Here is a 24,618-nt window from a genome sequence, read left to right as displayed (position 1 = left end):
AATTAATCCCACAAAGGACTGGATTGCCCAATATTATCTTGAGTGTAGAATATTTTCACAATAAAAGCAAGCAGCTCATCAAATTGTGTCGCATGATTATTTTATTGTTGCATGATTCTTGTATATTATCACAGTATTGCATATTGGATGTAAACATGATTTCTGTCAAAGTGATGCAGGCTGATGGAACCGTTTTAAGAACAAAAATACTAAAAGAAAATAAATGACAATCCATGATATGATCATATATGAGGGAGTTTAACGTCATTGATGAGTTCTAGTGCAAAAGTTTTGGTTCTTCTCCCACTCCCCCGGCGAGGCGATACACCGCCAAGCTCACTTCATGCGCGAGGGAGTCGGCACTATCCTGCAAAAAAAAAAATATATATGAATATAAAACATGTCAAAAAATTGGAAACCGCTGTCTTTACCTGAGTGTCTGCCTCGGCATAAACCCGGACCACATCCTCAGTCCCAGACGGCCTCACGAAGGATCGAGCATTTTTGTATTTCCCCACCGAGATGTCGATGGCGTCCTGCAACCCCGCCGGGCTCAGCGCCCGTCTTTCGGCGTCTGTCGTTTGGACAGCTTGGCGGTCGGACACCTGCCGGGTAGGCGGTTTATAGGATGCCAAAACACCATTCGGATTGGTCTTACCTTGACTTTAAGCTGCCTGTTGGGCAAGTCGGCGTAGATGGCATCCCACTGCTGGACGGTCATTCCTCTTAAGGCTAATATGGCCTCGACCAAAAGCATGTCAGAAATAGCATCACCCACTGTCTGCAGGGAGATATACACAGAATGAAAATTGGCATATTCAAAGTTTAGAGCAGGGATGGGCAAACACAAGATACGATACATATAAAAAAGTGCATCCGTTAACAGTACATATGAAACAAATAGAAAAAGCACTAAAGTATTAACATACTCATCAGTCATCATTAAAGTAAAAAGTATAAAGTACAAAGTCAAGTAAAAAGGAATGTATTAAGAAATATTAAAATGTCATTTTAAAAAAGTAATGGTAGGTTGTCCATGTCTGGTTCAGAGGTATATATAAAAAAAGTATACCTGGTTGATGACGTTTATAGTGTGGCGAAGGAGAATGGCCGCCCGCTTTCTGGTGTCATCTATGTTGACATCCTCGGACATTTGTCGGATTTTCTCCTCAGCAGCCCGGCTGAATAACACCTAAAAACATATGCACTGTTTTTTTGGGTCTATGGAATTTGGGTGTAAAACAAATAATGGGTCATGGAGGAATACAAAAATGAAAAGATTTGATCTAGATTTGCTGAATATTGTCATTAAAAAAATCTAAAGCTGACAAGTGAGAATGAAGGGCCCTACTCACACACTAAATTAAACTAAATTAATGAATAATTGTGAGATTAATTCACAGTTGATGACTTACTGTTCCATGGCCATTTGCCTCAAAATAAACACTCATATCAAACTCCTTTGCTGCATGATGGAGATGCTTCACTCCCGTCTTTGCGCATCTGACAATCACCTGAAAGGCCACAAATCCTCTTAAACATCTCATTGTTATGCTCCTTAAATATATAAAAACAAACCTTCATGGTGTCCTCCAAGTAGCTCGTGGAGCTTCCGTTAGCATACGCCGTTTGCACTACTGCCATTTTCAAATTGAGACCTGCCTTTAAGAGACGGAGGGGAGAAAAACTTTGAGGATCGCTGCTTTCCACGTAGGTGTGGTGCTGAACGTACCTGAGTAAGCAACTCTTTGAGGAAGGTGCTAATGAGTGTGGAGATCTTGTCTCCATCCAACAAGTGGAAACGACCACTAGAGTCGGTGTAGTAGTAAACAATGCGGTCGGCGTCGCCGTCAAATGAGCAGCAGCGCTCGCCACTGTTGACCACAACTCCTGCAAAAAAGGGAAAAAAATGAAGGTTTGTTGTGTGTAAATGACATTAAAATCTTACCAGTTGGTGGCTTTTGCTGCACTTTGACAAAATCGGCTCCGCACTGATAGTTGAGTTTCCCGTTTCCTTCGTTGAAGAGCGATATCTGCAGCTCCTTTTTCAGGTGATGTTCCATTTCGCGCAGCTTTGTGGCGCCGATCCCGTTAGCGCCATCCACGGTCAAATGTTTCTGGTCGTCTGTACGATTTGGTGTCTACGCAAAAGCATGAACATTAGTTATTTTTTCATTTTTTTTCCTTGTAGTGTATTTATTCTTACATTTTTGGTGAGCTCGATGAAGGCCCGGCATAGTTTGCTGTAGTATCCTTCCAAGGTGGCCTCGCCATAGCAACCCATTGTGTTGTGACAGCAAACCATGTAGTGGAGTTGTGGGGTGGTCACCAAGCCGTAGTCTTGTTGGGAGGAGAAGGTGGGATTTGAAAATCAATGCATGTTATAAGGCAGGGCTTGGGAGCCATATGTGGCTCTTTTGATGGGTGTATATGGCTCTCCGCCTTTTTAAATCATATTTTTCCTTCATTAGACTCTTCTGCATGCATACTCTCATTGATACTCATTGATTAGCAACACTAAAATACTGTTCTGAAAAGAATTAAGACTTTTTTTGACTTTCAAAGTGCTGAAATGAATAAAAAATGCTCACATTTTCATGTATTTTTACTTTTAAATTCTTAGTATAACTCTCAAGGAATAATGTTTGAAAATATGAATTGTTTATGGCTCTCCTCATCAAAAAAGGTTCCCTACCCCTTATAGTATAAGGACATTTAACACCAACCTTTGTAGCGTCCTCCCAATAAAGACACCCCATCGATGACCATTTGCGCCAGGCTGGTACTGCTGATCCTGGAGACATAAATCAGAATTAAAATAGGTTGATTTAGTCATAAATAGAAGATCTGAAGTTCCACTTTACCGAGTATCTCTGCCCACAAACACTAAGGCAGCCTGATTCCTGTCAATGTCTTCTTTCTTCACGATGTCCTCCAGCACGGAAACCAACTGATCCGTCTCGGCGTTGGCCAATTGCGTGGCGTGGTCTTCCCAAGAGACCTTCAACATCTCGCCCATGGGGTCAATCAGCTTCACTCCGTTGTCTTCCTGGAAGAAAAAACCCAAGTGTTGACAGAGGAAGACGAGATGTCTACTTTGAATTGGGAGGATGGAGGAGGAGCACCTCAGGGTTGTGGGAAGCGGTAACCATGACGCCGATAGCCGCTTTGGTTTGTTTAGATCGCAGCGTCGCCAGAAGGCCCATGCGGAACATGACATGTTCCAGTAGGTCGGCGTTTGTTCGGAAACCGGCCGTGCCGTATTGGAGGATCAAGCCGGGGGGCTTCAGGGGAACGCAAGACCTTTTGAACATTTCCTCAAAACTGCCCATAGCTGAAAGAAAAATACAATATGTCACTCAGTGAGCAGTGAAAGGGGCTAAAATGTCAACAAAATGCACAGAAATACATTCCTATTACTCAATTATGTATTTTGTTTAATCCTGTTTGGTTAAATATTGCATTTTTTATCCTGTTTGGTTAAATATTGCATTTTTTATATGATTTTTAAATCTTTTTTTGGTAAAATATTGCATTTTTACATTAACATGTAAAACGTGTGTACAAAATATGAGAAAAATACCATTAGCATACTTGGATTATGGTTAAAATATACTTTTATGGGCAATTCATGTCAAGAGTATGAGCAGGCAAAGTCCAAATTCCCTGAAGTCATTAAACATAACATAAGACGCCCAACTCGCTCAGATTTCCTTAAAATCTAAAAGATCTATTGCCAAAATAAAACATTTCCGAGCAGACAACCTAAAAAAAAACACCTTAACACATTCTCATTACTATATTTTATTCCGTACTTACTTGTTTTTAGTGGATTTTGTGTGGCAAGGATCCACTTCCTGGTTCGAAGATTTTACTTTGTTGACGTGGCCTCCACTTCCGCACATGTCATGAAGTTGGGCGTGACATCTAGCAACAAAAACACACACAGCGTTCAATTACATTTATTTGTCATCACACACGTGCAGAAAATTATGTTTGACAATCCACCCGTCTCATTTAAAATCGTGAGCAATAGAATAAACATTTTTTTCTATCCAGAGGGCGTTGCCTTGCAGTCAAGTTAGCGTGTGACGTCAAAACGCCAGGTGCGCCTCGCATGGATGAAAAGAGGGTAATTATCCGATTTTTTGTGCTATACTCTTCTATAAAAATGTTTTCCATGCATTTAAAACAATATATACGACGGTGAAATATAAATACATATTATATTTACAAAACTGGCAGCCACTAACGTCCCATCTATTTTGATTTGGAATAAATTGAACGTGTGTCGTCGTCAATAGGCTGCATTGAGTCAGATAGTCCATTTTAATAAACGCCAACAAATCTGGGGAGGGGTTCTATCACAGCGTAGAGAGCGAAAGAGAATAGGGATTTCCGCCGTGTCTCCTTTACTCCTCCTCCATTTTTTTGCGCACACGTTTTGCGCATTCGGTGCCGCAGAATACCGCCGCACATTTGGGCCGATTGCAAGCAATTATTTTCAGGAGGATATCACCGACGATCGCATCTATGGAGCGTTAATTAAGGATATCTGCAACAACAACAACAACAAAAAAGGTCGCGTGAGTGATTCGGGTTGCGGCGACTTACATAATCGTGTGGCTTGAGCTGTCCAGAGTGCTGAAAAGGCGCACAACCTGCGTAAGTGACGCCAACCCCCCACACGAGCGCATTTCTCCGGCAAATCGACCATTTTTGCGGGATGTTTTTCTTCCCACACAGGCAGAAGAAGGTCACTGGTTCGTTTGCTGCGGTTGCACAGTTCTAGTAGGATTGATTTGTTCTCTTTGAGGACATCCCAAGAGAAACGGTCCAAATGTCGGGTCAGACGCTTACGGACCGCATCGCGGCGGCCCAGTACCAGCTGACGGGTTCGGATATGGCCAGGGCCGTCTGCAAGGCCACCACGCATGAAGTGATGGCGCCTAAGAAGAAGCACCTGGAATGTGAGTACAAGTACCCGATTGCATTCAGTGAGGCCCACCCAAGCATGCTTTTGGTACTCAAATGAATTGATGGAAAGGTGGGGATGACCCTAAAGGAGGATAAAGCATGAGGATATTGCAAGAAGAGCACAGGCTAAACGATGGGCGTCATAAAAAAATATGCAGGCAGACAGCTTAGCTGTTAGCATGTAGCATCTGCACAGTAGAATCCATCTCGTGTCGAGTGGCAGCCTGATTTACGAGTTGAATTCATTGCAGGGCCAAGCTTGTAACTCAATTTTATGCCTAAAAATGAATGGAAAGGCTTCTAAAACTGACATTGTTGCAGGATGAAGTGTCAGCATTGAAAAAATGTGCACCTTGGGGTGTTCACAAGTCAAAATACGTCATTTTATCAAATTAAAATGATCTTTGGTTGTACTATAGCAATTTGGAAATACATAGACAGTATGACCAGAGTTAGCAACTTGCTAATTTGACAGCTTTGAGATGGCAATCCCATAAATATTGATAAGTATTGTCATGAAGCAGTGGCTTGACCACACATAAAACCATACAAAAAAACTACATTTTTTGTTGCTCTCTGATCTTTCTGCCCGCCTTGAGCTCCAGCGTCTTATGTTCTTACGCTCCCCTTGTGAATAATTCACTCATCAGCCGATGACTGGCCTGCATTATTTACATCTCAAAAGGCGACAATGCTATATTGCTTTTCTTTACTTGTCGTATTTGAAGTGATAAAATGGTTGGTTTAGACTCCCTGGTGGTCAGAGGCGAGGTTAAGCTAGTATTCGCCACAAAAAGCCAATTTCCTCAGCCGACGATATTTATGGGATCAATTAGCTCATGGCAAGTTGTTGTTTAAGTCTGTGTCCCGGGTGTGTGTTTCTATGTCAGCCTGATTCTTTTGTATCTGGCAGGAGGTTTCTAACCTAGATATTGTGTGGATACATACATTATGAGTGAGACCAGATTAGAAAAAGGGAGTAAGTTTGGCTATATTTGGGGTCAAAGTGCCAAAATGAGTATTAGTTTGAGTTACATAAGCAAAACATGGGCTAAATTCAATTTGAATTCATTCTGCATTCTATTTAGAATGAGTCATATTTATTCCAGTCTATGTATGGATTTTTCCAATTCATTATTTGTATGTTTTTGAACACCCATTGGAAAATATGAGTTAGCTGCACTAATATTGCAATTTAATGTCAAAGAAGAATCAAAATATTGTATTACAAGTTGCAATTTTGAGAAAAAAATAAATTTCAGCAGGTTTTCATATTGATGTCATGCAAAAATTGGTCTAATCTGAAATATTTCAGCTAAATTTAGACTTCAATTCAATGAAAATAACCTAAGCTGTATATTTTTCTCCCTCCCCCTTAATTATGTGCCCTGACTTTGGTCAAACAGGCACCAGTGGGGGCATTTCTAGCCAACACCACAAGGTCAGCTGACTCAATATGTTCTTAAAAAGAGCCTGCAGTTATGATACAAATAAAATTAAAAACTATATTTTTAACCTTGAACATTTTAACCTTATGTTCAAACCAATCTGATATCACATTGTCCAATTGAGAAGATGTTGACATGAAGAGCAGGAGATCTCACCGTTCAATTCTTCAAGCTGCTGGATTACCATAAGAGTCTTTATATAGCTCAGCCAATCTGCGTGACACACAAAACCACCACGAGTTTGTTTACTTCTGGAGCAGATACGTTCACAATCAAATAAGATTCAAATAATGATCATATAATATTCTGCTTCTGCTTTCTAAGCATTTCTAATGGTCTCATATAAATAGACAAAACACAGGCGGCATCTGTCAGCCATGTTGGATCAGGATATTACAGAATGTGGAGGACAAAGACAGATGAGTGATTAGAAATAATCTCTTTACAAAAGGACCCCCTATAGGAGCGACCCCACCCATTCACAGCCATTCGTAAACACAAACACAGTAAATGTGGCTTAGTTAAAATAAATAGGAGACCATGTATTAATTATTCCTCCATTTATTTTCTCCTCACAAGGGTCACGGACAATGTTTCTTCTAATTTTTCATTGGTCTGGTCAAAAAGACAACAATGGTCACCTATTGGTTTTTGTTGGCCATTTTGTTGCCATTTAGAGTCCAAATTGTACCAAAAAAATGCAATTTTTTTGTCATCTTTCCAGACCTGGTGTCGGCCACTAACACTACCAACGTGAACATCCCCCAAATGGCCGACACGCTTTTCGAGCGGGCCACCAACGCCAGCTGGGTGGTGGTCTTCAAGGCCCTGGTCACCACTCACCACATGTGTGTGCACGGGAATGAGGTATGTAGTAGTGTAGTATACTTTTCTAGGGGCGTGGCTTTGGAGTTCTTTCTAAATATCTTCATTACTTCAGAGGTTCATCCAGTATTTGGCCTCCAGGACTTCTCTGTTCAACCTCAGCAACTTTATCGACAAAACCGGCGCTAACGGTAAAGAAAACATGTCTGGCCTTGAAATTTCTGCTTTTAGGAAGCCTTTACCTTTTAATTTCTTTTAACCAGGCTATGACATGTCTACATTCATCCGACGGTACGGCCGATATTTGAACGAGAAAGCCTTCGCCTACCGCCAGATGGCTTTTGACTTCACCCGAGTCAAGAAGGGGTACGTCTGTCCACATTTGGCATTCACCTAGACGTTATGTTGGCTCAAAAATCCCTGTTTGAAACCCTAGGGCGGATGGCGTGATGAGGACCATGACCACAGAGAAGCTCTTAAAGGGAATGCCTGTGCTGCAGACTGAGATTGACACACTCCTGGAATTTGATGTGAGTTCTCACGCAGTCTGTAATTGTTCTTAGAAATAGAAAGAATTAATCACCTGCTTTTTTGGTAGGTTCATCCCAAGGAGTTGAACAACGGCATCATCAACGCAGCTTTCTTGCTGCTTTTCAAGGATTTGGTCAAGCTCTTTGCGTCCTACAATGACGGCGTCATCAACATGTTAGGTCAGTTCCAAAACGCATGCAGCCTGTAAAGTACAAATGAGCAATCCTGTGATTTAAATAAATTAAAATGTAATACAGAGAAATACTTCAAGATGAAAAAGAGTGACTGCAAGGAAGCATTGGAGATCTACAAGCGGTTCTTGACCCGAGTCACCAAGATTGGGGAGTTCATGAAGCTGGCCGAGGTACAGCATCCTGCAATAACTGCAATAATTAACATGTTTGCCTCTACCAACATGGTCACCCTGAACATCAATGTCCATTGACTTAAACTTAAGACATTTCTCTTCTAATTAAAAAAATATCACTGTCAAAGCAACTGCTATTTACTCAGTACTAGATCCATTTCAATGCCACAATCCCATTCCATATAGATTGGACATCTTTTAGTGATAAACCTCTTGAAATTCACAATAGAAGAATGATTGGAAACCACAGAATTGGACCTTAATACCTGGTAGCCATTTTTCTGGGGCGAATAGCAACTAAATCTCAAAAAGTACATATTACACATCATCATCATATTAGTTCTTAGTATCAGGCAATAGCAATGTGGTCAATACTTATATCATATTGGCTCTACACTACTTTTAACTAAAACTTTCCTCTCTTTAGACTGTTGGAGTGGAGAAAAACGACATTCCCGACATCAACTATGTAAGTACTAGCCAAAAACGAGTACGCAAACATACCACATGGCAACAATTGTACCCAGTGTCTCCACCCCGGCGTGGTGGTGGACCTGGCAGACTCAGACGCCGACGACGACTGCCCGTTTAAACCTCCGGATGAGCCGGTAACCGTAGCAACGGCTGAGTGCCTGTTCGCAGGATGCGGTGTCTGCATGCTGAGTTTAATTCATTTTGACAAACGGGCCAGACACGCACACACATTGTCCTCAAATAACCTATTCGTTTTTTTTTTTGGAGTGGTAGAAGTATAAAAAATTAAGGAAATACCCAAAATAGGAAAGGTAAAATACGTGCAAAACTCGGTACACCCAATCGGCACACTCAAAACATGTGATTAGCGACTTAAAAACATTTATTTACATTCGTTGCCGGCCTCAGACGACGATGGAAGTCCTATCCGATTTAACTGGTTGGACGCCTGTTGCTGTCAATGGCATCATTTGTCATTTTTCTTCAGGTTGTTGATTTTTATTCTTGTGTGTCAGGCACCCAGCAGCATCCTGGAATCCCTGGAAACACACATGAACGGCCTTGAGGATGTCAAGGGTGGCAAGAAGGGGTAAATAATGCATTTAAAAAAATAATATATTATTTTAAGAGCTAATAGATGGCCTTTTATTTAACTTTCCTTCTTTTTTATGCCCTTTTTTCCTTCATTTGGGATGACCAGTGAAGGGTGAGCATAAACCATTGGTTGGTTTGGGGACCATCCATAAATATTTGGGAATAGATTATTATTAGATTATTGAATTAAGTGTGTTTTGTGTTGATGTGAATACATGTGTGAAATTTACAAGACACACATGCTATGGAAGTCGACTTGTGTAAATACATCATAATGCAGTGGTCTCACGAGAATTTTGAGGAATTAAAAACAGTAATTATGACAAAATCATAAAGTTATGATGATCAAAATATTCCTGAAGAATGAAACCAGTAGTATATTCTTCTGAGAAGATACTGCATAATGTAGAGCATGTTTTTGAGTCAATGTTTGTCTTATTTTAGCTCAAAACTGACATATTAACAATCTGTGTTGCTTTTATGGATAAACCCTTCATATTATCTACATAATCATTTCATTTTGCCTCCATTTTACAATTAAAATCCCTAATAATTTGTCTTTTATTCTACTTTTAGGTCTCCAACTAAGGTAAGCTTTTCTTATCACAATTCTTCTTGTCCTCATACTTACATCTCATCATATTCCCCCACAGGGTTCTCCCACCAACAACGCATCGCCAACTTCCACCCCGGCCAAATCCTCCAACGCCGTCCCCACGCTGCAGCCTCCACCTGGTGAAACCGCCGCCGCCGCCGCTCCGGCTGCTCCTGAACCAGCAGAAGAGTACGTACCATTGATTAGAATTACCATTACCATACCTACTATCTTAATGATACCTAACACAGTCTATATGCAGTCTAATCAATTTTATTTCACTGTCCTTAAACTTTTAACATTATGGTGCAGTTCCTTGTTGGACTTGGACCCTCTATCCTCCTCTGGCCCCCCAGCAGCATCTGCCGGCCCCACGTCCTGGGGAGGTAAGACCATGGTTTATCTTAAATAAACATCAAATTGAGACTAATGGACATTGCTCTTTTTCTTTTTTTAGACCTTCTTGGATCAGGTGAGTCTTTTTCAACTGTTCCAATTGCGACATAATAGTGGTGATATAAATATTGGACAGAGTAAGGTAAGTTGGAAAGAAAGATTAGTCATTGTTCAATGTTTTTTAGTCTGTTTCCAATCCTGTCGGACCTCCTTGTTTGTCCTCTAGAGGCTGTTTTTCTCTTTCTGGACTTTCAGCACTCTTGTTTTTGTTTCTTGTCTCTCTCTTCCCTCCACAACTTTCATTGTCTCAATTTGTTTTCCCACCCCGGGGGCAATTTTTCTTTTACTTTAATTGGTCTTAATTTGAATTTTATACCCACTACACAACATGGTCCGGGTTGACTTCCTTTGGGGGACCACAACCCCCCCTTCTACACAACCCCATCACCCCTTTCCTCAGAAATGGGCGATTCCATGCTCGCCGAGCCCACCCTGGCAGCGGAGGCCGCCGCCCCTTCCCCCGCCGCGTCTACGCCCGCCCCGGCGGCGGCGGCGCCAGAAGCCGGAGTCCCACTAGCTCCTCCCACTAGCACGGCAGCCGCTCCCTCTCCCGGCGCCACCAATATGGATCTGTTAGGAGGTTAGTGGGCTTCCGGGGAGGGGGTGGGGCTTTCACCTCACCTCCTTCCCGAGAAGCTCAATCCCCCCGCCCCACAAAAGCCGTCTGACACTTAGCTGCATGCACACCAAATCTGTGGATTGGCATTTAAATTACAGTCCTGTTTCAAGCCAAAAACTAGATTCTATACCTTAAATCTGACTATTTTCTAATTAATTTTAAAAAATATTTTAAAAAGAAGATTCTGTACATGCTACACTACTACAATGAAGCAAAATTAACAGGCTGTAATCTAATGTGCAACTACAGTAAAAAATTTGCCAATACAGTGGAACCACCCGTAACTTCCATTGTTGCTAGGCAGAATTGCAGGGCAATTACAGGTAAAAAGAACAATGCCTAAGGCAGGTGAGAAGGAGCGCTAGGTAGGGAAGGAAAGTCCGACTCAGTGAAAAAACGACTGGTACTTTTGAAGGTTCCGCTCTATTTGCAAATGCATCAAGCAAAGCAACGAACTCACGGCGATGCGTTGATGTGCAAATTGGCCAACATGATCAGCTTTTCGACCCTAACCGAAAGCCACTTGAACATGGATTCCATGATATCCCAATATCCAATATTGGACTGCTATAGATGTCTAATCCACTTAGACGCCCATAGCCATCCATGAGGTTTAAATTGGATATGAAGGAGATGGAAAAAGTGCTCAAATGTCTTTCAGCAGACACTTTTGTTTGATAGAAACTCGGCCCGTCTATCAAACGTGTCCTGGATCCTCCTCCGTGCGCTAGAATTAGAACGCCTCCTCGTCTGTGCTTCCATTCGTTTGTCCACATTTGTGTCCGAGGCCAAAAGACGTCAGGTCTTTGCACTCACCTTCTCATTTCCCACTTCCGTTTTCTTCCTCTTTTCCCGGGCCGCCTTCTTTCTTCTCGTCTCGAAACTTCAGATACCTTCGCCACGCCAGCCGTCCCCACCGCCGCCAGCGAAACCCCAGCAGCCGAGGCCGCGCCGGTTGTCGGAGCAACCGCAGGAGCTGGTGGGTGGAAAGTCACATTTGGGTTTTAAAGACTGGCTTCGGTCCATCTGTACTTCATTAAGATTTAATTTGAAATAGTCAATTATTGACTTCAACCAAAACAGCCTCAGGCGTAGCGCCATTAATAGGATTTTTTTTTATAAACAAGAGTTGTGCTAGTGATGAGTATTTTAGTGGAAAAGATCACTCCTCACCTTAAATCCCCTGCAGTAGAAAAGTCTGCTGGAGAAGTCTGGAAAAGGATTTACTCTTCTGTATATGCAATACTTAGCATAACTCTGGGTAGGTGACATCATGATTAGGACGGAATTGGCTTGAATTGGATTGATCGACTACTATTACTACTATAACTACCACTAGTACTCCTAATATAACCACTACTACTAATACTACTATAACTACCACTACTACTACGAGTACTATAACTACCACTACTACTACTAGTACTATAACTACCACTACTACTACTTCTACTATAACTACCACTACTACTACCGCTATTATAACCACCACTACTACCACTACTACTATTACTATAACCACCACTTCTACTACTATCACTATAACCACCACTACTACTATTATAACCACTACTTACTACTATAACCAACACTACTACATCTACCACTAATACTATAACCAACACTACTACTTCTACTACTACTATTATAACCAACACTACTACTTCTACTGCTACTATAACCACCACTACTACTAATACTACCACTGTCCATCTCTAAATCCTTCACTTGTTTGTCAAGTGTCCAACATAATTCAGTATTACTCAACTCCCTTTCATGACAGCAAAACTACATCAAACCTCCATTTTACTTGTTGTAATTTGTAAATGTCTAACCCAACTTCCACCTCCACATCCCGCCCCCTTCAAGACCCCTTTGCCACTTTGGACGAGTGCCCGCCACCCACCGCAGTACCTACGGGTCTAGTAGACCTTTTTGGCGTGGAAAACTCATGTTTTAGCTCTATGGCGACACCCCCATCTCCATCATCATTCCTCAACCCCGCATCCGGCGTCGTGGTCACCACGGCGACAGTGGCCGAGGCCGACCCTTCGGCTGACCTTTTCAGCGGTAAAACGTTGGAATGACTTTGCATGAGGAGTACTTGCCACATTTGAGCATTTTGATGGTCTTTGTAGCCTTCTTTGCGTTGACGCCGGACACCCGAGCAGAAACCACGCCCGCAGTAGACTTATTTGCAGCAGGTACCCCTTCCTTGATGATGCACGTGGCGTCCCTTCTGGTGTGCTCTTGCTTTCTGCCTGGCCAAAGATAGAATGAGTGTTACAAATTCCTTACACTGCATTTTCCCCACAATATGTAAACTATGGGTTTGCAAATCTTGTATTTCCTCAAATATTTGCCATCACATGTTGAATTTTTACCTGTTTTAGTTATTCAACTGCATTGAAATGTAAAAAAAAATATATACATAATTTGAATAGCCATAATTTGAGGAAATACACCAGAGATGATTTACATCATTTATCACATCCTTCCATTAATTCCTCCCTTTGGCAGATTTATTCAACTCCTCAGCCATCCCACCCATCCATTCCTCACCACTCAAAACTGACAACAGGGACATCATGAGCCTATTTCGTGGTGGGTAGCTTCACACTTTGGTGGAGATGATAAACATAGACTGGAACGAGATGCTAAAAACGTTTTTCAAATCATCAGTTTGCGGCATAATTACCGGTGTCTGCCCCTATCTAACTGTGGTCCTTTTTTGACATTAGCAGTGTGACGCTCCCAGGCTGACTGTCCCCCTTCCCTTCTTCTCCCTTAACGCTGCAATGGACTTGACCCAAAAGAATCCACCGGAGGAGCAGGAGGAGACGCCCCGGCGGCAGTCGGTGCTATTCCCGCGGCAGAACTCGCTTCAGGTAAATGAATCAGTGGATGAATACCATTTGAATAATGTAAAAATAGCATTTACTGGTCAGTTATCATGCTAGACAATCCCTAGTACCGAGAATAGCCGTAATATGAAATATTTTTGGGTATATTTAATGAACTTGAGCTAAAAATGTGTAGAAACTTGAAGTACTATGTTTAAAAAACAAACTAATCCAATCCATCATAATCACTAACTTGAAAAGTATAGTACTTGAAAGCTGGTAGGTTGGCTTAAGCAGCCAAAATCAAGGCACCAGCACTTATCTGACCTTAAAAACTAACTTGAGGTCAATAGACTCATCAATTTAGAAAATGTGCACTACTTTTAAGACTTCTGTAACTTTGAGATGGCCATACCAAATTTTTAACCCCCAAGCCTTTATTCCTCTCCACTATTATTCTATTCTATCTGTGTTTTTTCTCCACTTGCCCACTCACCTTATTCTCTTCTCTTTTGTCTCCCCTTATGTCTCTCGGGCGGCCCACCGCTCGATCCTGACATCTAACTTGGTGAGTTTCCAACCTGGCTCTTTTTAACAGACTACTGCAATGCAGTATGGGAGAGATACACACCGTTAGATACACACAAACCCAATATTCCAGACATTCAACCCCCATAGATGACCAAAATGCACACAACAACAACATTACTATGTACATGAATCCATAAAAATAGTATTGTTTAAAAGAAAACTATGAAGGAGTCAAAGTTTTTGCAAATAGTGCATCTCCAAAAATTTGAAAACAGTTCAAGGGTCTTAAAATTGTACTATGTTTAGTACTTTACAAAATTCCTCAAAATTCTGTTTGCCTGTACCTCCCTTTTTCCCTTTAAACGTCCCTTTGCACCCCCCACCTCCACCCACTTGCCTCCCTGTAGCATTTGGCGGGCTAGGGGACGTAATGAAGCCCACCTTGACCCCACAGGCGGGCGATGTTGACACCTCCCTGGCTAATATGACGAGTAGTAAGTAGGCTTTTAAAACTCGTCAGTTGGGCCTGCAGATGCTGTTTTTTATATAAACAGGACCCAAACATGACAAATCCAGTAAATATCTGATGTACTTGTCATGTTTTTGGGTGTATTATATTTACTTTTATTGGGAAAGTACTTATACAAACATTATAAGAGAGTTATTTTGCAGTTCCTTACCTTCTCTTGTTTTTTCTTTCTTTGTTTTGGACCAATCAGATCTGACGATGGGATCTCCAGCGGCCCCTCAGGTAGCTCCCCCAAGTTGGGGTGCCCCCATGGTAAATGTTGTGTGGGTTTTATGTGTGAGCACGGAGTGAAAGCGCATGGCAGCTTCCAGATGAGACACATTGCCTTCAATTTTCGCCAATGGAGAAGGAGAGAGGGAAAACATCATAATTATTTGAAATCATCTTTCGGGAGAAGATGATGGAGATTGATGACATGGCAAATTATTAATAGTTTCAAGTGCATGACGAGCACCCGTCTTTGTAGGAAAGGTGGGCAAACTTTGGTGCACTAAAATGGGAAATATTACAGTGTTTCAATGGCAAGGATTATTTTAAAATGACTTATTTTTTAGAAAATGGTATAATAGTTTATAATACACAGAAAAAACAAAACCATACTTTGCTCACCTTATTGCTTGTCATCATAAACAAAGTAGTAGTAGTACTTTAAACACACTCACAAGCTCATACCTGTCAACCTCGAACCATTTGTGATCTTACCAAATTTTGTTTTCGCCCTTACATATATGTATAAATACATGGAAAATCTTACCACTTTACTTTTTTGTAAAAAATCACGAACAACAAGTGAAAATGAAAGTAAACATAAACAAGGGAACAGGAAACGGAAATCACATGGTGAAAGTGTTACAAAACGAAATGTTTATCATGATCTTTTTTTTTTAGCCAATCAGAGGCGCCGGTACATATATCACTTGGCAGACATGCGTTTCCGGGAAGAAACAATGGCGGATGGTGAAAAATGGCTAGAAAGTGCCTTAATTTATTTTTTTTTCTCAAAATCACCGTTTAGCGTACCATTTTCATGTGTACAGCGTACCAATATAAAAATGGGCTTTCAGTTGTACCAATTACGGCGAGAACGTACCAGTTGACAGGTATGCAAGCTTATAGAAATCAATTTCAATGCATTCTTTGCGTTATCCTTGATATTAACCTAAAAGTATTGCAAGTACACAAACAAATACTATGATAACTAAGTGCTTGTACTACAAGTAACTATTGTAACATAATTCAAGAACAACACATTTTTACAGTAATACCAAACAGTAGTGGAAGAAAAAAATACATCAACAAAGAAGGTTCTACAATAATATTATTTTAAAAAGTAAATACAATACATATATCAGGGATATCAAATCAATGCAAAAACATCTTTCCAAACTCCACTCGCTCGTTTTGTCTGTCATTTTTTTGCCCGTTGTGCGTCTTGTATTGTCATTGTCTTCACTGTAGTGATCCCAACTCCCCCCTCTACACCCTTAGCCAACCCCCATGGGCGTCCCCCCATTTATGGGGACTCACCCAGGCTACAGCATGGTAAGCACATCCCTATCCCCCCCACCCAAATCAATACATGTGAACATTATCATAAAATGTTGGACATCCAGCTGCGTTTGGAATCCCAAAGATTCCAAACCCAGCTTCAGTTTGAATCTCATCCACGTGTCGTAGCGTCTCCTGTCTTTTGTGTCTCGTTGAGAAGTGCGTAGGATCTCCCATGATGCCTTTGGTTAGGCCGGGCTTCCCTGTCACTGGCGCCCCGGTAACCCAGTTCCTTAGATTTGTCCACCTTAAAGTACAGTTAACAGCATGGCTAAGATAACAATTGTTATTGTTGGTGGTGTGTACACAGATGTCTCCAGGAGTGACCCAGAGTCCTAGAAAGCCTCCTCCACCCAGGAATGCTTTGGATGACCTTAATATCAAGGACTTCATGTAGGAGACCCTCAACCAGGTACTTAGTGTACCATAGTACCAGTTAGGGATGTCAAACTGGTAGATTACACAATCGGTCAACTTTGGGTCCATTTTTTTCAATTTAGTGGCTTAAAAATTGAATAATAAAGCTGGAGATCATTTTTTTTAATCACAAACTCATCCTTCCATTCCAGGTGGTACTGCGTGTAGCACTACGTGGGTCTGCGCTCCCCCACTGCCGACCATCAGCTCAATTCCCTCTCTCCTTAAAGAACACAACCCCTCATACCCCCCCCCCCATAATGTACTGTTGTAGCACAACTGTGAATGTGAACCATAGATACAGAACACTCTGTTTTATGTGTGTGTGGGTGTGCGTGTAAATCAGTGTTAAAAACATGACTTAATATATCACGGCGAGTGGGGGGGATGAAAAAGACTTAAAATTTAAAAAATAGGGTGCTTATTTCAATTTGTTCTGGACAAAAAAAGCTGAATGGAATGGTTTCTTTTGCGCATCTGGCAGATGAGGACTGTGTTGTTCAATGTGGACTGTGTTTCGCTTTGTGTAACTTCCCCTGGCCAAGCCCCCCCACCCCGCTTAAAAAAAAAAAAAAAAACCAAAAAAATAATCACACTCCTCAATGACCCCAGCTAAATAACCGAGCTAAACTCGTCGTCTTCCCAGCTAATATTGAGCTACGTGTATGTCATGGTTCTAACTACAGTATGTCAAAAAAAAGCTTAGCCACCCAAGCTCCCGCCCGATTGGTCAGGAAAAAAACACCTTTTGTCAACCTACAGATTCCCCCAGATTTGAGCTCTATCAGAAATATGCATTTTACACAGTTTTAATGAAAGAGTCTACTTATTTTCTTTATTTTCAGGCAAGAAAATACCATATTTTTTCGTTACATATCTTGAGGGGAAAAAGCATGTAAATGTGAAGTGAGTTTTCTAGAGTCAGTATTGTTTTGAAAACAAAGTGGCTGGTGATTTAAACGTGGAGTGGGATTGTGCATGTGATTGGACGCCCGTTGGGTACATTTGCTCACTGGGAAGACCCCCGCCCCCCCTGCTGTAAAGCGCTCTCGTTCTTTGTGTCGTTTCTTTCCAAAAGTGGCTGTATCTTAATCCGTTGTGGCAAATACTTGTTGGAAAAAAGAATAAATAATAAAGGCGACAGTGATATTGACATACAAAAACCATGCAGGGAGATTATTGGCTCAGTATTTTTGTGAAGGCTGCATTGTTTTTAGGGGGGGAATTGGGGAGTGGGACTCAAAATGGATGGTATTGTTCTGCCCTTTCGTTTTAAACCTGCATGTGAGTCCTCCTTTGAGATGCAATAAAATACTAATCACGTAAATAACCTTCATACTTGGTCACGTATCGCTCTTCTGTTCATTTTGGGCCTGAAAATTTGGATTGACGGAGCAATATTTATATTTTTTTTTAGTGTGTCACGGTAGCAGCTTATGAGTGAATAAACTCTTACCTCAGAAACGTTCACTTGAAGCTTAAACTGTAAGAAAACAATGACTAAAAGTTAAGCACATAAAAACTGACTTAACAGATAATAAATCTGGTCTTGATGCTTATTTTGAATAATAATAATAATAGCAATTAAAGCGAATAAATAGATAGTTGCTAACAACTAGAGCAATACAACTATTTTATGTCCAACAAGTATAATGTATTGCTTTTGGGAAATACTTATCTAGCCTGAATATATTTTGTATATATAAATATTGTAGTTTAAGGGTTGCATTGAGCTGGGTCTTTGTGTATCCAATGGCATATTTGTGCATATTTAGCAGGAGTAATCCTTACTGCCACATTAAAATCCCCCTGCCCACCCTGTCCAGTTTCCACCCAGCGATGACCCGAGAAGACTCCGATGACTCTTCGGCGCCACTTTCCTTTTCCTCCATCTTTTCTTAGGCGGACATAGACCCCCGCCCCGGCTGCCCCCGCTTGAGCATCACAACGCTGGTACATCAGATCTTCGGATTCCTTTGCCACTGAACAGAAGCGGTAAACCACCTTTTCGCCTCCTTGGGCGGCTTGTAGGTTTTTGTCGTCGTCGTAGCCTGAGAAGTGGATCCTGGTAGGGTGGAAGGACGGGGGTGATACCCCGATTTCCATAAACTTCTTCTGTTTGACGGCCCGTTTCAGATCCATCAAGGCGTAGTCGTAGTCGGCGGCGAGAGAAATGCTGGAGTTCTTTGAGTGGATCCATCCTTGAGGGATGCGTGTTTGTTTGACTCGAATCCAGCGGAAAACTGGCTCTTTTTTCTGGGTTTTGCTGGTAGCCCTAGGCCTTCTCCTCCTCTTCCTCCCTCTTTTATTTTTGAGATGCAGCACACCAACTTTGAGTTTCTTCAGGCTTTCCAAATAGAAGCGGCCATCATGGACGCAATGAGCCGCCGTCAGTACATGTTTTGGGGTGACGAGGACGCCAGAGCATCCTGTGGAGAGGCGCACGGCGTTGGCGAAAGGGTAGCTTGCCACAAAGTGCAAGTCGGAGATGACGAAGCGACCATCGGCGCCGTAAACCTGACGTTTGGTGCGAGTAGGCCGAGCCGGTTTAGTTGGAATCCAACCTCGCAACTTGACCTTTGTGTGAGTACATGTGCCGTTGTCGTACATAGTTTCATATCCCAGAATCCTCTCTTGGTCAGTTTGGTTTAAGGGTGGCAGGCTACTTTGACACTCGATTCCACAGAGTTTTGAGACTAGCCCAGTGGGGGAATTTTTATCTTCTGCTTCTTCTCTGAATAATGATTTTTGAAGAAATTCTGTGTTTTGGTCCATCAGCCAGGGGAGATTCTGCCCAGTCTTCTCGTGGCCCTCAATGTGTACAAGATTGACAGTAGTAGTAAGATAGAGTAGCAAACAAAGTAGCTCCATGGCTCTTGAAACTAGAAACAATACATTAGGTAAGAATAAAGCCAGACCAAAAAAGCGCTGTAAAAAGTTGATGTCATTACTGCCATTTAGGATGCATTTTAAAGTCTATTCATCATTTCTAACAATGCTAATGTAGGTATCATCCTTTTATACTAATTAGAATAAAATAATAATATTCCAAACCTACCTAAAAATTGTTTGTCCACTTTCCAGGAAAATTTCAATGGTCCACCCGCTGCAAAAAATGTGGCAACATTTGTGCAGGAGTTCCTCTATTGTATCATAATACTCTACTGTACATCCCACTTCTGTGATTTTGGGGGAGGAACATTGTGGCCCTTTTTTTTAAACTTTTGTATTACTGTTATGTACTAAAATATAAACAAATTGTGGCTCCACATAAGGAAAGTCTAAAGCCAGTTCAGCCGGAAATCTAATTTCCTTCATTGGATTTGAACACACACACTTTGGAATTTGAGTAATAACGTAATATGTTTTATGTTTTGATATCCTGTTAAGTGGGATTTATCTTCAGGTTATCGTAGTGTTATCTCGGGTTGATTGTTGTCTCCCAGGGAGAGCTTCATTTACAGGACAGCCATTTAAGGAGGATGCTGAATCCATGTTTTTCTTGGAGGGATTCCATTGGAGCAAATGAGAAATGTGTGTTTACTTTTTGGACAAAGAGGATGAGGATAAACAGGGGGTGTTTGGAAGGAGGGGGGCATGCATTCATTCATTTGTAATGTTCTGTTGATTCATTCATGAAAAATAACATTGAGTTGTTTGGGAAACAAAATGTGCATGTGTGAATGTAGTATAATTCATACCCTATATGGTTTTGCATCAATTTTCAACAATTATAATCAGTTGTCTAGACTGCAGCGTTGTTAATTTAAAAAAGACAAGAAGAAAAATACAGTAAGTGTTTTGGAATGATGTCTTGTTATGTCTCTTTTCCTTTAAATACAAAAAAATACATTAATAAACACTATCATTTCTATAAAATAGTCAACATGCAACCAAGTTGTATTTTTATGATGATACAATCATGAATTATTTTAGTTTTTAACTTTCTAAGCTTGATTGAGTATGTATTTGAACTTTAACAATAATATCAATAGAAATTTGATTGTTTTCGTTCAAAGCTATTTACTCTGCAGCTTTACAATGGACATCTCAAATGAAATGAATTCCTTTGCCACATATTTTCCAAATAGCCAAAAAGATGTATTTTAACAATGTATTTTTTAAGTATGAAAGCCCTATCAACACGTATTTACAGCCGCGCCCCCGCCACGCCCACTGACTAACGCATGTTATTATGAAAACAATGTATTTTTTTTTCAGTATTAAAATCCAACCAAGGAGCCACGCCCCCAGCCCCCCACATACACACACATTGACTAATGGACGTTATTATGAAAACAATTTCTATTTTGTGTTTGTCTATGTTTAATAGGCGTGGCCGAGGTTAGAGTTCAAATAGTCGATGTCATACGGCAAAATGGCGATTGTGACTGCACGGGCGTGTACTGCAGAGCTGCTCAGAGCTGACAATTTGACGAAGAATGGCTGACAAACTTCTGACAAGACGTTGCTGCACATGTTGTATGTCGTCGTTTGGGGATTTCAAAGCCCCGGTTCTCATCTTAGGAGTGATCATTGACGGTAGCATGCTCCGTTAGCGTGATGCAGCCATGACGGCAAAATGTTTGCAAACAAATTGGCTGCATTGCGTTACCGATCGCTCTTTGTTTTTAAACTAATCATTCCTTTGTGTGTTTCAGTCCCTCAACGAGCACCACCGACTACTGGGAAACATCAAGAATGTGGCCGAAACGACCAGAAAGGATCAACTGGTCGACGCCATAACAAAGGGGGTATTTTTTGAATAGTTCCGATTTTCTCCGTTTAATATTTAAACTTCAGCTTTCAGCATTCAAGGATTTGCGCAATTGGCTCGTTTTTCATCATGATACATTCAAATTTTGAATGAAATCACTAACTAACTTGGCGTATTTTAACAGCAAAAATCTGTGGATAAGTCATCCACACAAATGCATTAGTCGATGCGAAAGTAATTAACAGTAATCCCTCGATTATCGCGGTTAATAAAAAACCGCAAAGTAGGGTCAACCCAATTGAATTTAATTACAAAAATACTATAGTGGCAAGTGGGGTAGCTTCCGCTTGAGTTTCAATGTGGCTTTTCACATTTTTCTGATTTCAAAAAAGTAATATGCCATGTAGTGGCACTAGGCACTTAAAGAAATAATATAATTTTAGCCCCTTAACTTTCTTAAATACCTCAGGGTTAAACAGTAATCCCTCGATTATCGTGGTTAATGTAGAACAGACATGGCTGCTATAAAGGAAAAATTTAAAGTAGGGTCATCCCTATTGAATTTAATTTAAACAAAATACTATAGTGGCAAGTGGAGTAACTTTTCACATTTTCTGAATTTAAAAAAGTAATCTGCCATGTAGTGGCACTGTGCACTTTAAATTATATAATTTTAGCCCCTTAACTTTCTTAAATACCTCAGGCTTAAACAGTAATCCCTCGATTATCGTGGTTAATGTAAAACAGACATGGCTGCTATAAAGGAAAAATTTAAAGTAGGGTCATCCCTATTGAATTTAATTTAAACAATATACTATAGTGGCAAGTGGAGTAACTTTTCACATTTTTCTGAATTTAAAAAAGGAATCTGCCATGTAGTGGCACTGTGCACTTTAAATTATATAATTTTAGCCCCTTAACTTTCTTAAAGACCAAGGCTAATCCCTCAATTATCATGGTTAATGTAGACCAGACATGTTGCGGTAAAGGAAATATTTAAAGTAGGTTAATCCCTATTGAATTTCATTTTTAAAATAAATACTATAGTGGCAAGAAGAGAAGTAGCTTTCACTTGCCAGTTTCAATGTGGCTTTTCACATTTTTCTGAATTTAAATAAATAATCTGCCATGTAGTGGAACTGCTAATATTTGATAGATTAAAACAATTATGTACTTTTACCCCATTAACTTAAAGACCTCAGGCCTTAGATCTTTTAACTTTTAGTTTTAAATGTGGTTTTGACAAAATATAAGTGAGACATTTATTCAACCATAGTGCAGCGGTCATTTTTGACTTATTTAAACGTATGGTAAAATAACTTTTCTTTTTAGGATATTTATTTTTTAAGAATGAATAGATTTGAAATGATTGACTGAAAAACTCGAGGCAAAAGTAGTAGGCCCCAAATGTTATGTTTTTATTTTTCAAGATAAAAGATTTCCCCAATTCTGGTAAAACCTTCCTTGCGAATGTATTTTTAAAAAATGCATAGATTGATTCTGGTGTAACATCCAGCACTGATGTATGCATTTTTTCAAGATAAAAGTTGAGACCTTGCAAATCTTTTTTTTGTTTCCAGAATTCCACCCAAGTCAAGATGGACTACACCACTCCCCCATTTCAGACATTCTTCCTGATTCTGGTAAAACCTCACTTGCAAATGGTTGAGTAAAAAATATATTTGCAAGATCTTGCCTTTTATTTTGAAAAAAATGTGTAGATTAATTCTGGTGTAACATCCAGTGCTGATCTATGCATTTTTTTTCAAGATAAAAGGTAAGACCTTGAGAATATATTTTTTACTCAACCATTTGCAAGTGAGGTTTTACCTGAATTGGGAGAATTCCACCCAGGAGGCTACAGCACTCTTCAAAATAAAAGATCTCCCTGATTCTGGTAAAACCTTGTGAATGGTTAAGTAAAAAAATTGCAAGTTCTTGCCTTTTATTTTGAAAAAAATGCATAGATTGGTGTTGGTGTAATAGCCAGCACTGATCTATGCATTTTTCAAAATAAAAGGTAAGGCCTTGTGAATATATTTTTTACTTAACAATTTGCAAGTGAGGTTTTACCTGAATTGGGAGAATTCCACCAAAGTCAGGTAAAAATATTTGCAAGGTCTTGCCTTTTATTTTGAAAAAATGCATAGATTGGTGTTGGTGTAATAGCCAGCACTGATATATGCATTTTTCAAAATAAAAGTTCATAATTTGTCCTAAACTTGATGTATTGGCCCCTTCTTGTTTTACAGAATTCCACCATTGAACAGATAGGCTCAGAAGCCTTAATTTTTTTTCTCTCCGCTGGATGGTCAACGTGAACCAGTCTGACATTTTTCAAAATAAAAGGTAAGCCCTTCTCATTGGTTTTTTAACTAACTGTACTAACCCCCCTTTTTCAATTTTCGAATCTTCTCCACCAGGGGGTGGAGAAGATTCGATTTTTTACGATGCTGGACCAACAACGGGAACCAATCTACAAACTTTTTCAAAATAAAAGCTGGAGCTTTTATTTTCTGGATTTCCTGCTGGTGACAAGAGGAACTACTTCAATTTTTCAAAATAAAAGGTGAGCCCTTCTCATTGTTTTTTGAACTAACTGTGTACTAACCCCCCTTTTTCAATTTTCGAATCTTCTCCACCAGAGGGTGGAGAAGATTCGATTTTTTACGATGCTGGACCATCGACGGGAACCAATCTACAAACTTTTTCAAAATAAAAGCTGGAGCTTTTATTTCCTGTTTTTCCTGCTGGTGACTGGAGGAATTGCTTCATTTTACTCAAGTTTTTCAAAATAAAAGCTTTTAAATGTATGCATGTGTTTTGTCTTTAAAAAAAAATGCAAGTAAACATTAAAGTTTAAAGATTTTATTTACAAGTAAACATTTTAAATTTGGAAAAAACACTTAGAAAAATTAAATAAAAAAAACACTTAGAAAAAAAAAAAGGAAAATAAACACTTAGAAAAAAAAAGAACAAAAAAAAGGAAAATAAACACTTAGAAAAAAAAATGAACAAAAAAAAAGGAAAATAAACACTTAGAAAAAAAATGAACAAAAACACTTAGAAAAAAAAATGAACAAAAACACTTAGAATATTTTTTTACTAGCTGGGGGAAAAACACTTAGTCAAAAAATTTAGGGGAAC

The 24,618-nt window shown here is 40.1% G+C and overlaps 4 protein-coding genes across 6 annotated transcripts; 2 read left to right on the top strand and 2 right to left on the bottom strand.

The window, feature by feature from the left end:
* Window positions 1-83: 83 nt before the first annotated feature.
* Window positions 84-4,372, bottom strand: pgm3 (phosphoglucomutase 3). Its single transcript, XM_077736872.1, has 14 exons — window positions 4,235-4,372; window positions 3,820-3,927; window positions 3,126-3,334; window positions 2,865-3,049; window positions 2,727-2,794; window positions 2,207-2,340; window positions 1,949-2,141; window positions 1,733-1,890; window positions 1,579-1,662; window positions 1,416-1,514; window positions 1,073-1,192; window positions 659-781; window positions 432-605; window positions 84-367 (listed from the first exon to the last, which is right to left on the bottom strand). Exons 3-14 carry the CDS (start codon window positions 3,330-3,332, stop codon window positions 278-280), a joined length of 1,635 nt encoding a protein of 544 aa, XP_077592998.1. The 5' UTR covers window positions 3,333-3,334; window positions 3,820-3,927; window positions 4,235-4,372; the 3' UTR covers window positions 84-277.
* LOC144210261 (clathrin coat assembly protein AP180) lies at window positions 3,968-11,735 on the top strand. Of its 3 annotated transcripts, XM_077736839.1 has the most exons (16): window positions 3,968-4,132; window positions 4,509-4,665; window positions 4,747-4,970; window positions 7,150-7,292; window positions 7,366-7,441; window positions 7,514-7,616; window positions 7,687-7,780; window positions 7,849-7,960; window positions 8,039-8,145; window positions 8,576-8,617; window positions 9,138-9,211; window positions 9,793-9,805; window positions 9,870-10,000; window positions 10,124-10,197; window positions 10,269-10,283; window positions 10,668-11,735. In XM_077736839.1, exons 3-16 carry the CDS (start codon window positions 4,841-4,843, stop codon window positions 10,850-10,852), a joined length of 1,299 nt encoding a protein of 432 aa, XP_077592965.1. In that variant the 5' UTR covers window positions 3,968-4,132; window positions 4,509-4,665; window positions 4,747-4,840; the 3' UTR covers window positions 10,853-11,735. The 3 variants fall into 3 exon arrangements, with proteins under 3 accessions (XP_077592965.1, XP_077592958.1, XP_077592973.1); XM_077736832.1 differs by lacking the exon at window positions 3,968-4,132 and having other exon boundaries at window positions 4,153-4,665; XM_077736847.1 differs by lacking the exons at window positions 3,968-4,132; window positions 9,793-9,805; window positions 9,870-10,000; ... (1 more) ...; window positions 10,269-10,283; window positions 10,668-11,735 and adding an exon at window positions 9,323-9,347 and having other exon boundaries at window positions 4,160-4,665.
* On the top strand, window positions 11,222-24,284 carry snap91b (synaptosome associated protein 91b). The gene is made up of 14 exons (XM_077712237.1): window positions 11,222-11,234; window positions 11,674-11,865; window positions 13,703-13,774; window positions 14,683-14,754; window positions 14,980-15,041; window positions 16,278-16,331; window positions 16,495-16,557; window positions 16,648-16,749; window positions 16,907-19,337; window positions 21,088-21,236; window positions 21,416-23,114; window positions 23,724-23,820; window positions 23,895-24,040; window positions 24,117-24,284. The coding sequence occupies exons 1-8, from the start codon at window positions 11,222-11,224 to the stop codon at window positions 16,732-16,734; spliced, it is 615 nt and encodes a 204-aa protein (XP_077568363.1). The 3' UTR covers window positions 16,735-16,749; window positions 16,907-19,337; window positions 21,088-21,236; window positions 21,416-23,114; window positions 23,724-23,820; window positions 23,895-24,040; window positions 24,117-24,284.
* On the bottom strand, window positions 17,784-19,966 carry LOC144210277 (inactive serine protease 35-like). The gene is made up of 2 exons (XM_077736860.1): window positions 19,813-19,966; window positions 17,784-19,636 (listed from the first exon to the last, which is right to left on the bottom strand). The coding sequence occupies exon 2, from the start codon at window positions 19,623-19,625 to the stop codon at window positions 18,471-18,473; it is 1,155 nt and encodes a 384-aa protein (XP_077592986.1). The 5' UTR covers window positions 19,626-19,636; window positions 19,813-19,966; the 3' UTR covers window positions 17,784-18,470.
* Window positions 24,285-24,618: the final 334 nt, after the last annotated feature.

The sequence above is a fragment of the Stigmatopora nigra genome, chromosome 2 (assembly GCF_051989575.1).
Source record: "Stigmatopora nigra isolate UIUO_SnigA chromosome 2, RoL_Snig_1.1, whole genome shotgun sequence".
In the NCBI taxonomy this organism is placed as follows: domain Eukaryota; kingdom Metazoa; phylum Chordata; class Actinopteri; order Syngnathiformes; family Syngnathidae; genus Stigmatopora; species Stigmatopora nigra.
Note: the sequence above shows the minus strand (reverse complement) of the source record. Positions and strands in the feature narration are given on the sequence as shown.

Coding starts and splice junctions, on each gene's coding strand:
- pgm3 (XM_077736872.1), bottom strand. CDS start 3,332: ATGGGCAGTTTTGAGGAAATGTTCAAAAGGTCTTGCGTTCCCCTGAAG. Junction 3,050..3,125: donor CCGCTTCCCACAACCCTGAG/GTGCTCCTCCTC, acceptor TTTTTCTTCCAG/GAAGACAACGGAGTGAAGCT. Junction 1,515..1,578: donor ACTTGGAGGACACCATGAAG/GTTTGTTTTTAT, acceptor GTGGCCTTTCAG/GTGATTGTCAGATGCGCAAA.
- LOC144210261 (XM_077736839.1), top strand. CDS start 4,841: ATGTCGGGTCAGACGCTTACGGACCGCATCGCGGCGGCCCAGTACCAG. Junction 7,617..7,686: donor TTCACCCGAGTCAAGAAGGG/GTACGTCTGTCC, acceptor TTGAAACCCTAG/GGCGGATGGCGTGATGAGGA. Junction 8,618..9,137: donor ACATTCCCGACATCAACTAT/GTAAGTACTAGC, acceptor CTTGTGTGTCAG/GCACCCAGCAGCATCCTGGA.
- snap91b (XM_077712237.1), top strand. Junction 11,866..13,702: donor CGGAGCAACCGCAGGAGCTG/GTGGGTGGAAAG, acceptor TTGACCCAAAAG/AATCCACCGGAGGAGCAGGA. Junction 15,042..16,277: donor CAAGTTGGGGTGCCCCCATG/GTAAATGTTGTG, acceptor CTACACCCTTAG/CCAACCCCCATGGGCGTCCC.
- LOC144210277 (XM_077736860.1), bottom strand. CDS start 19,625: ATGGAGCTACTTTGTTTGCTACTCTATCTTACTACTACTGTCAATCTT.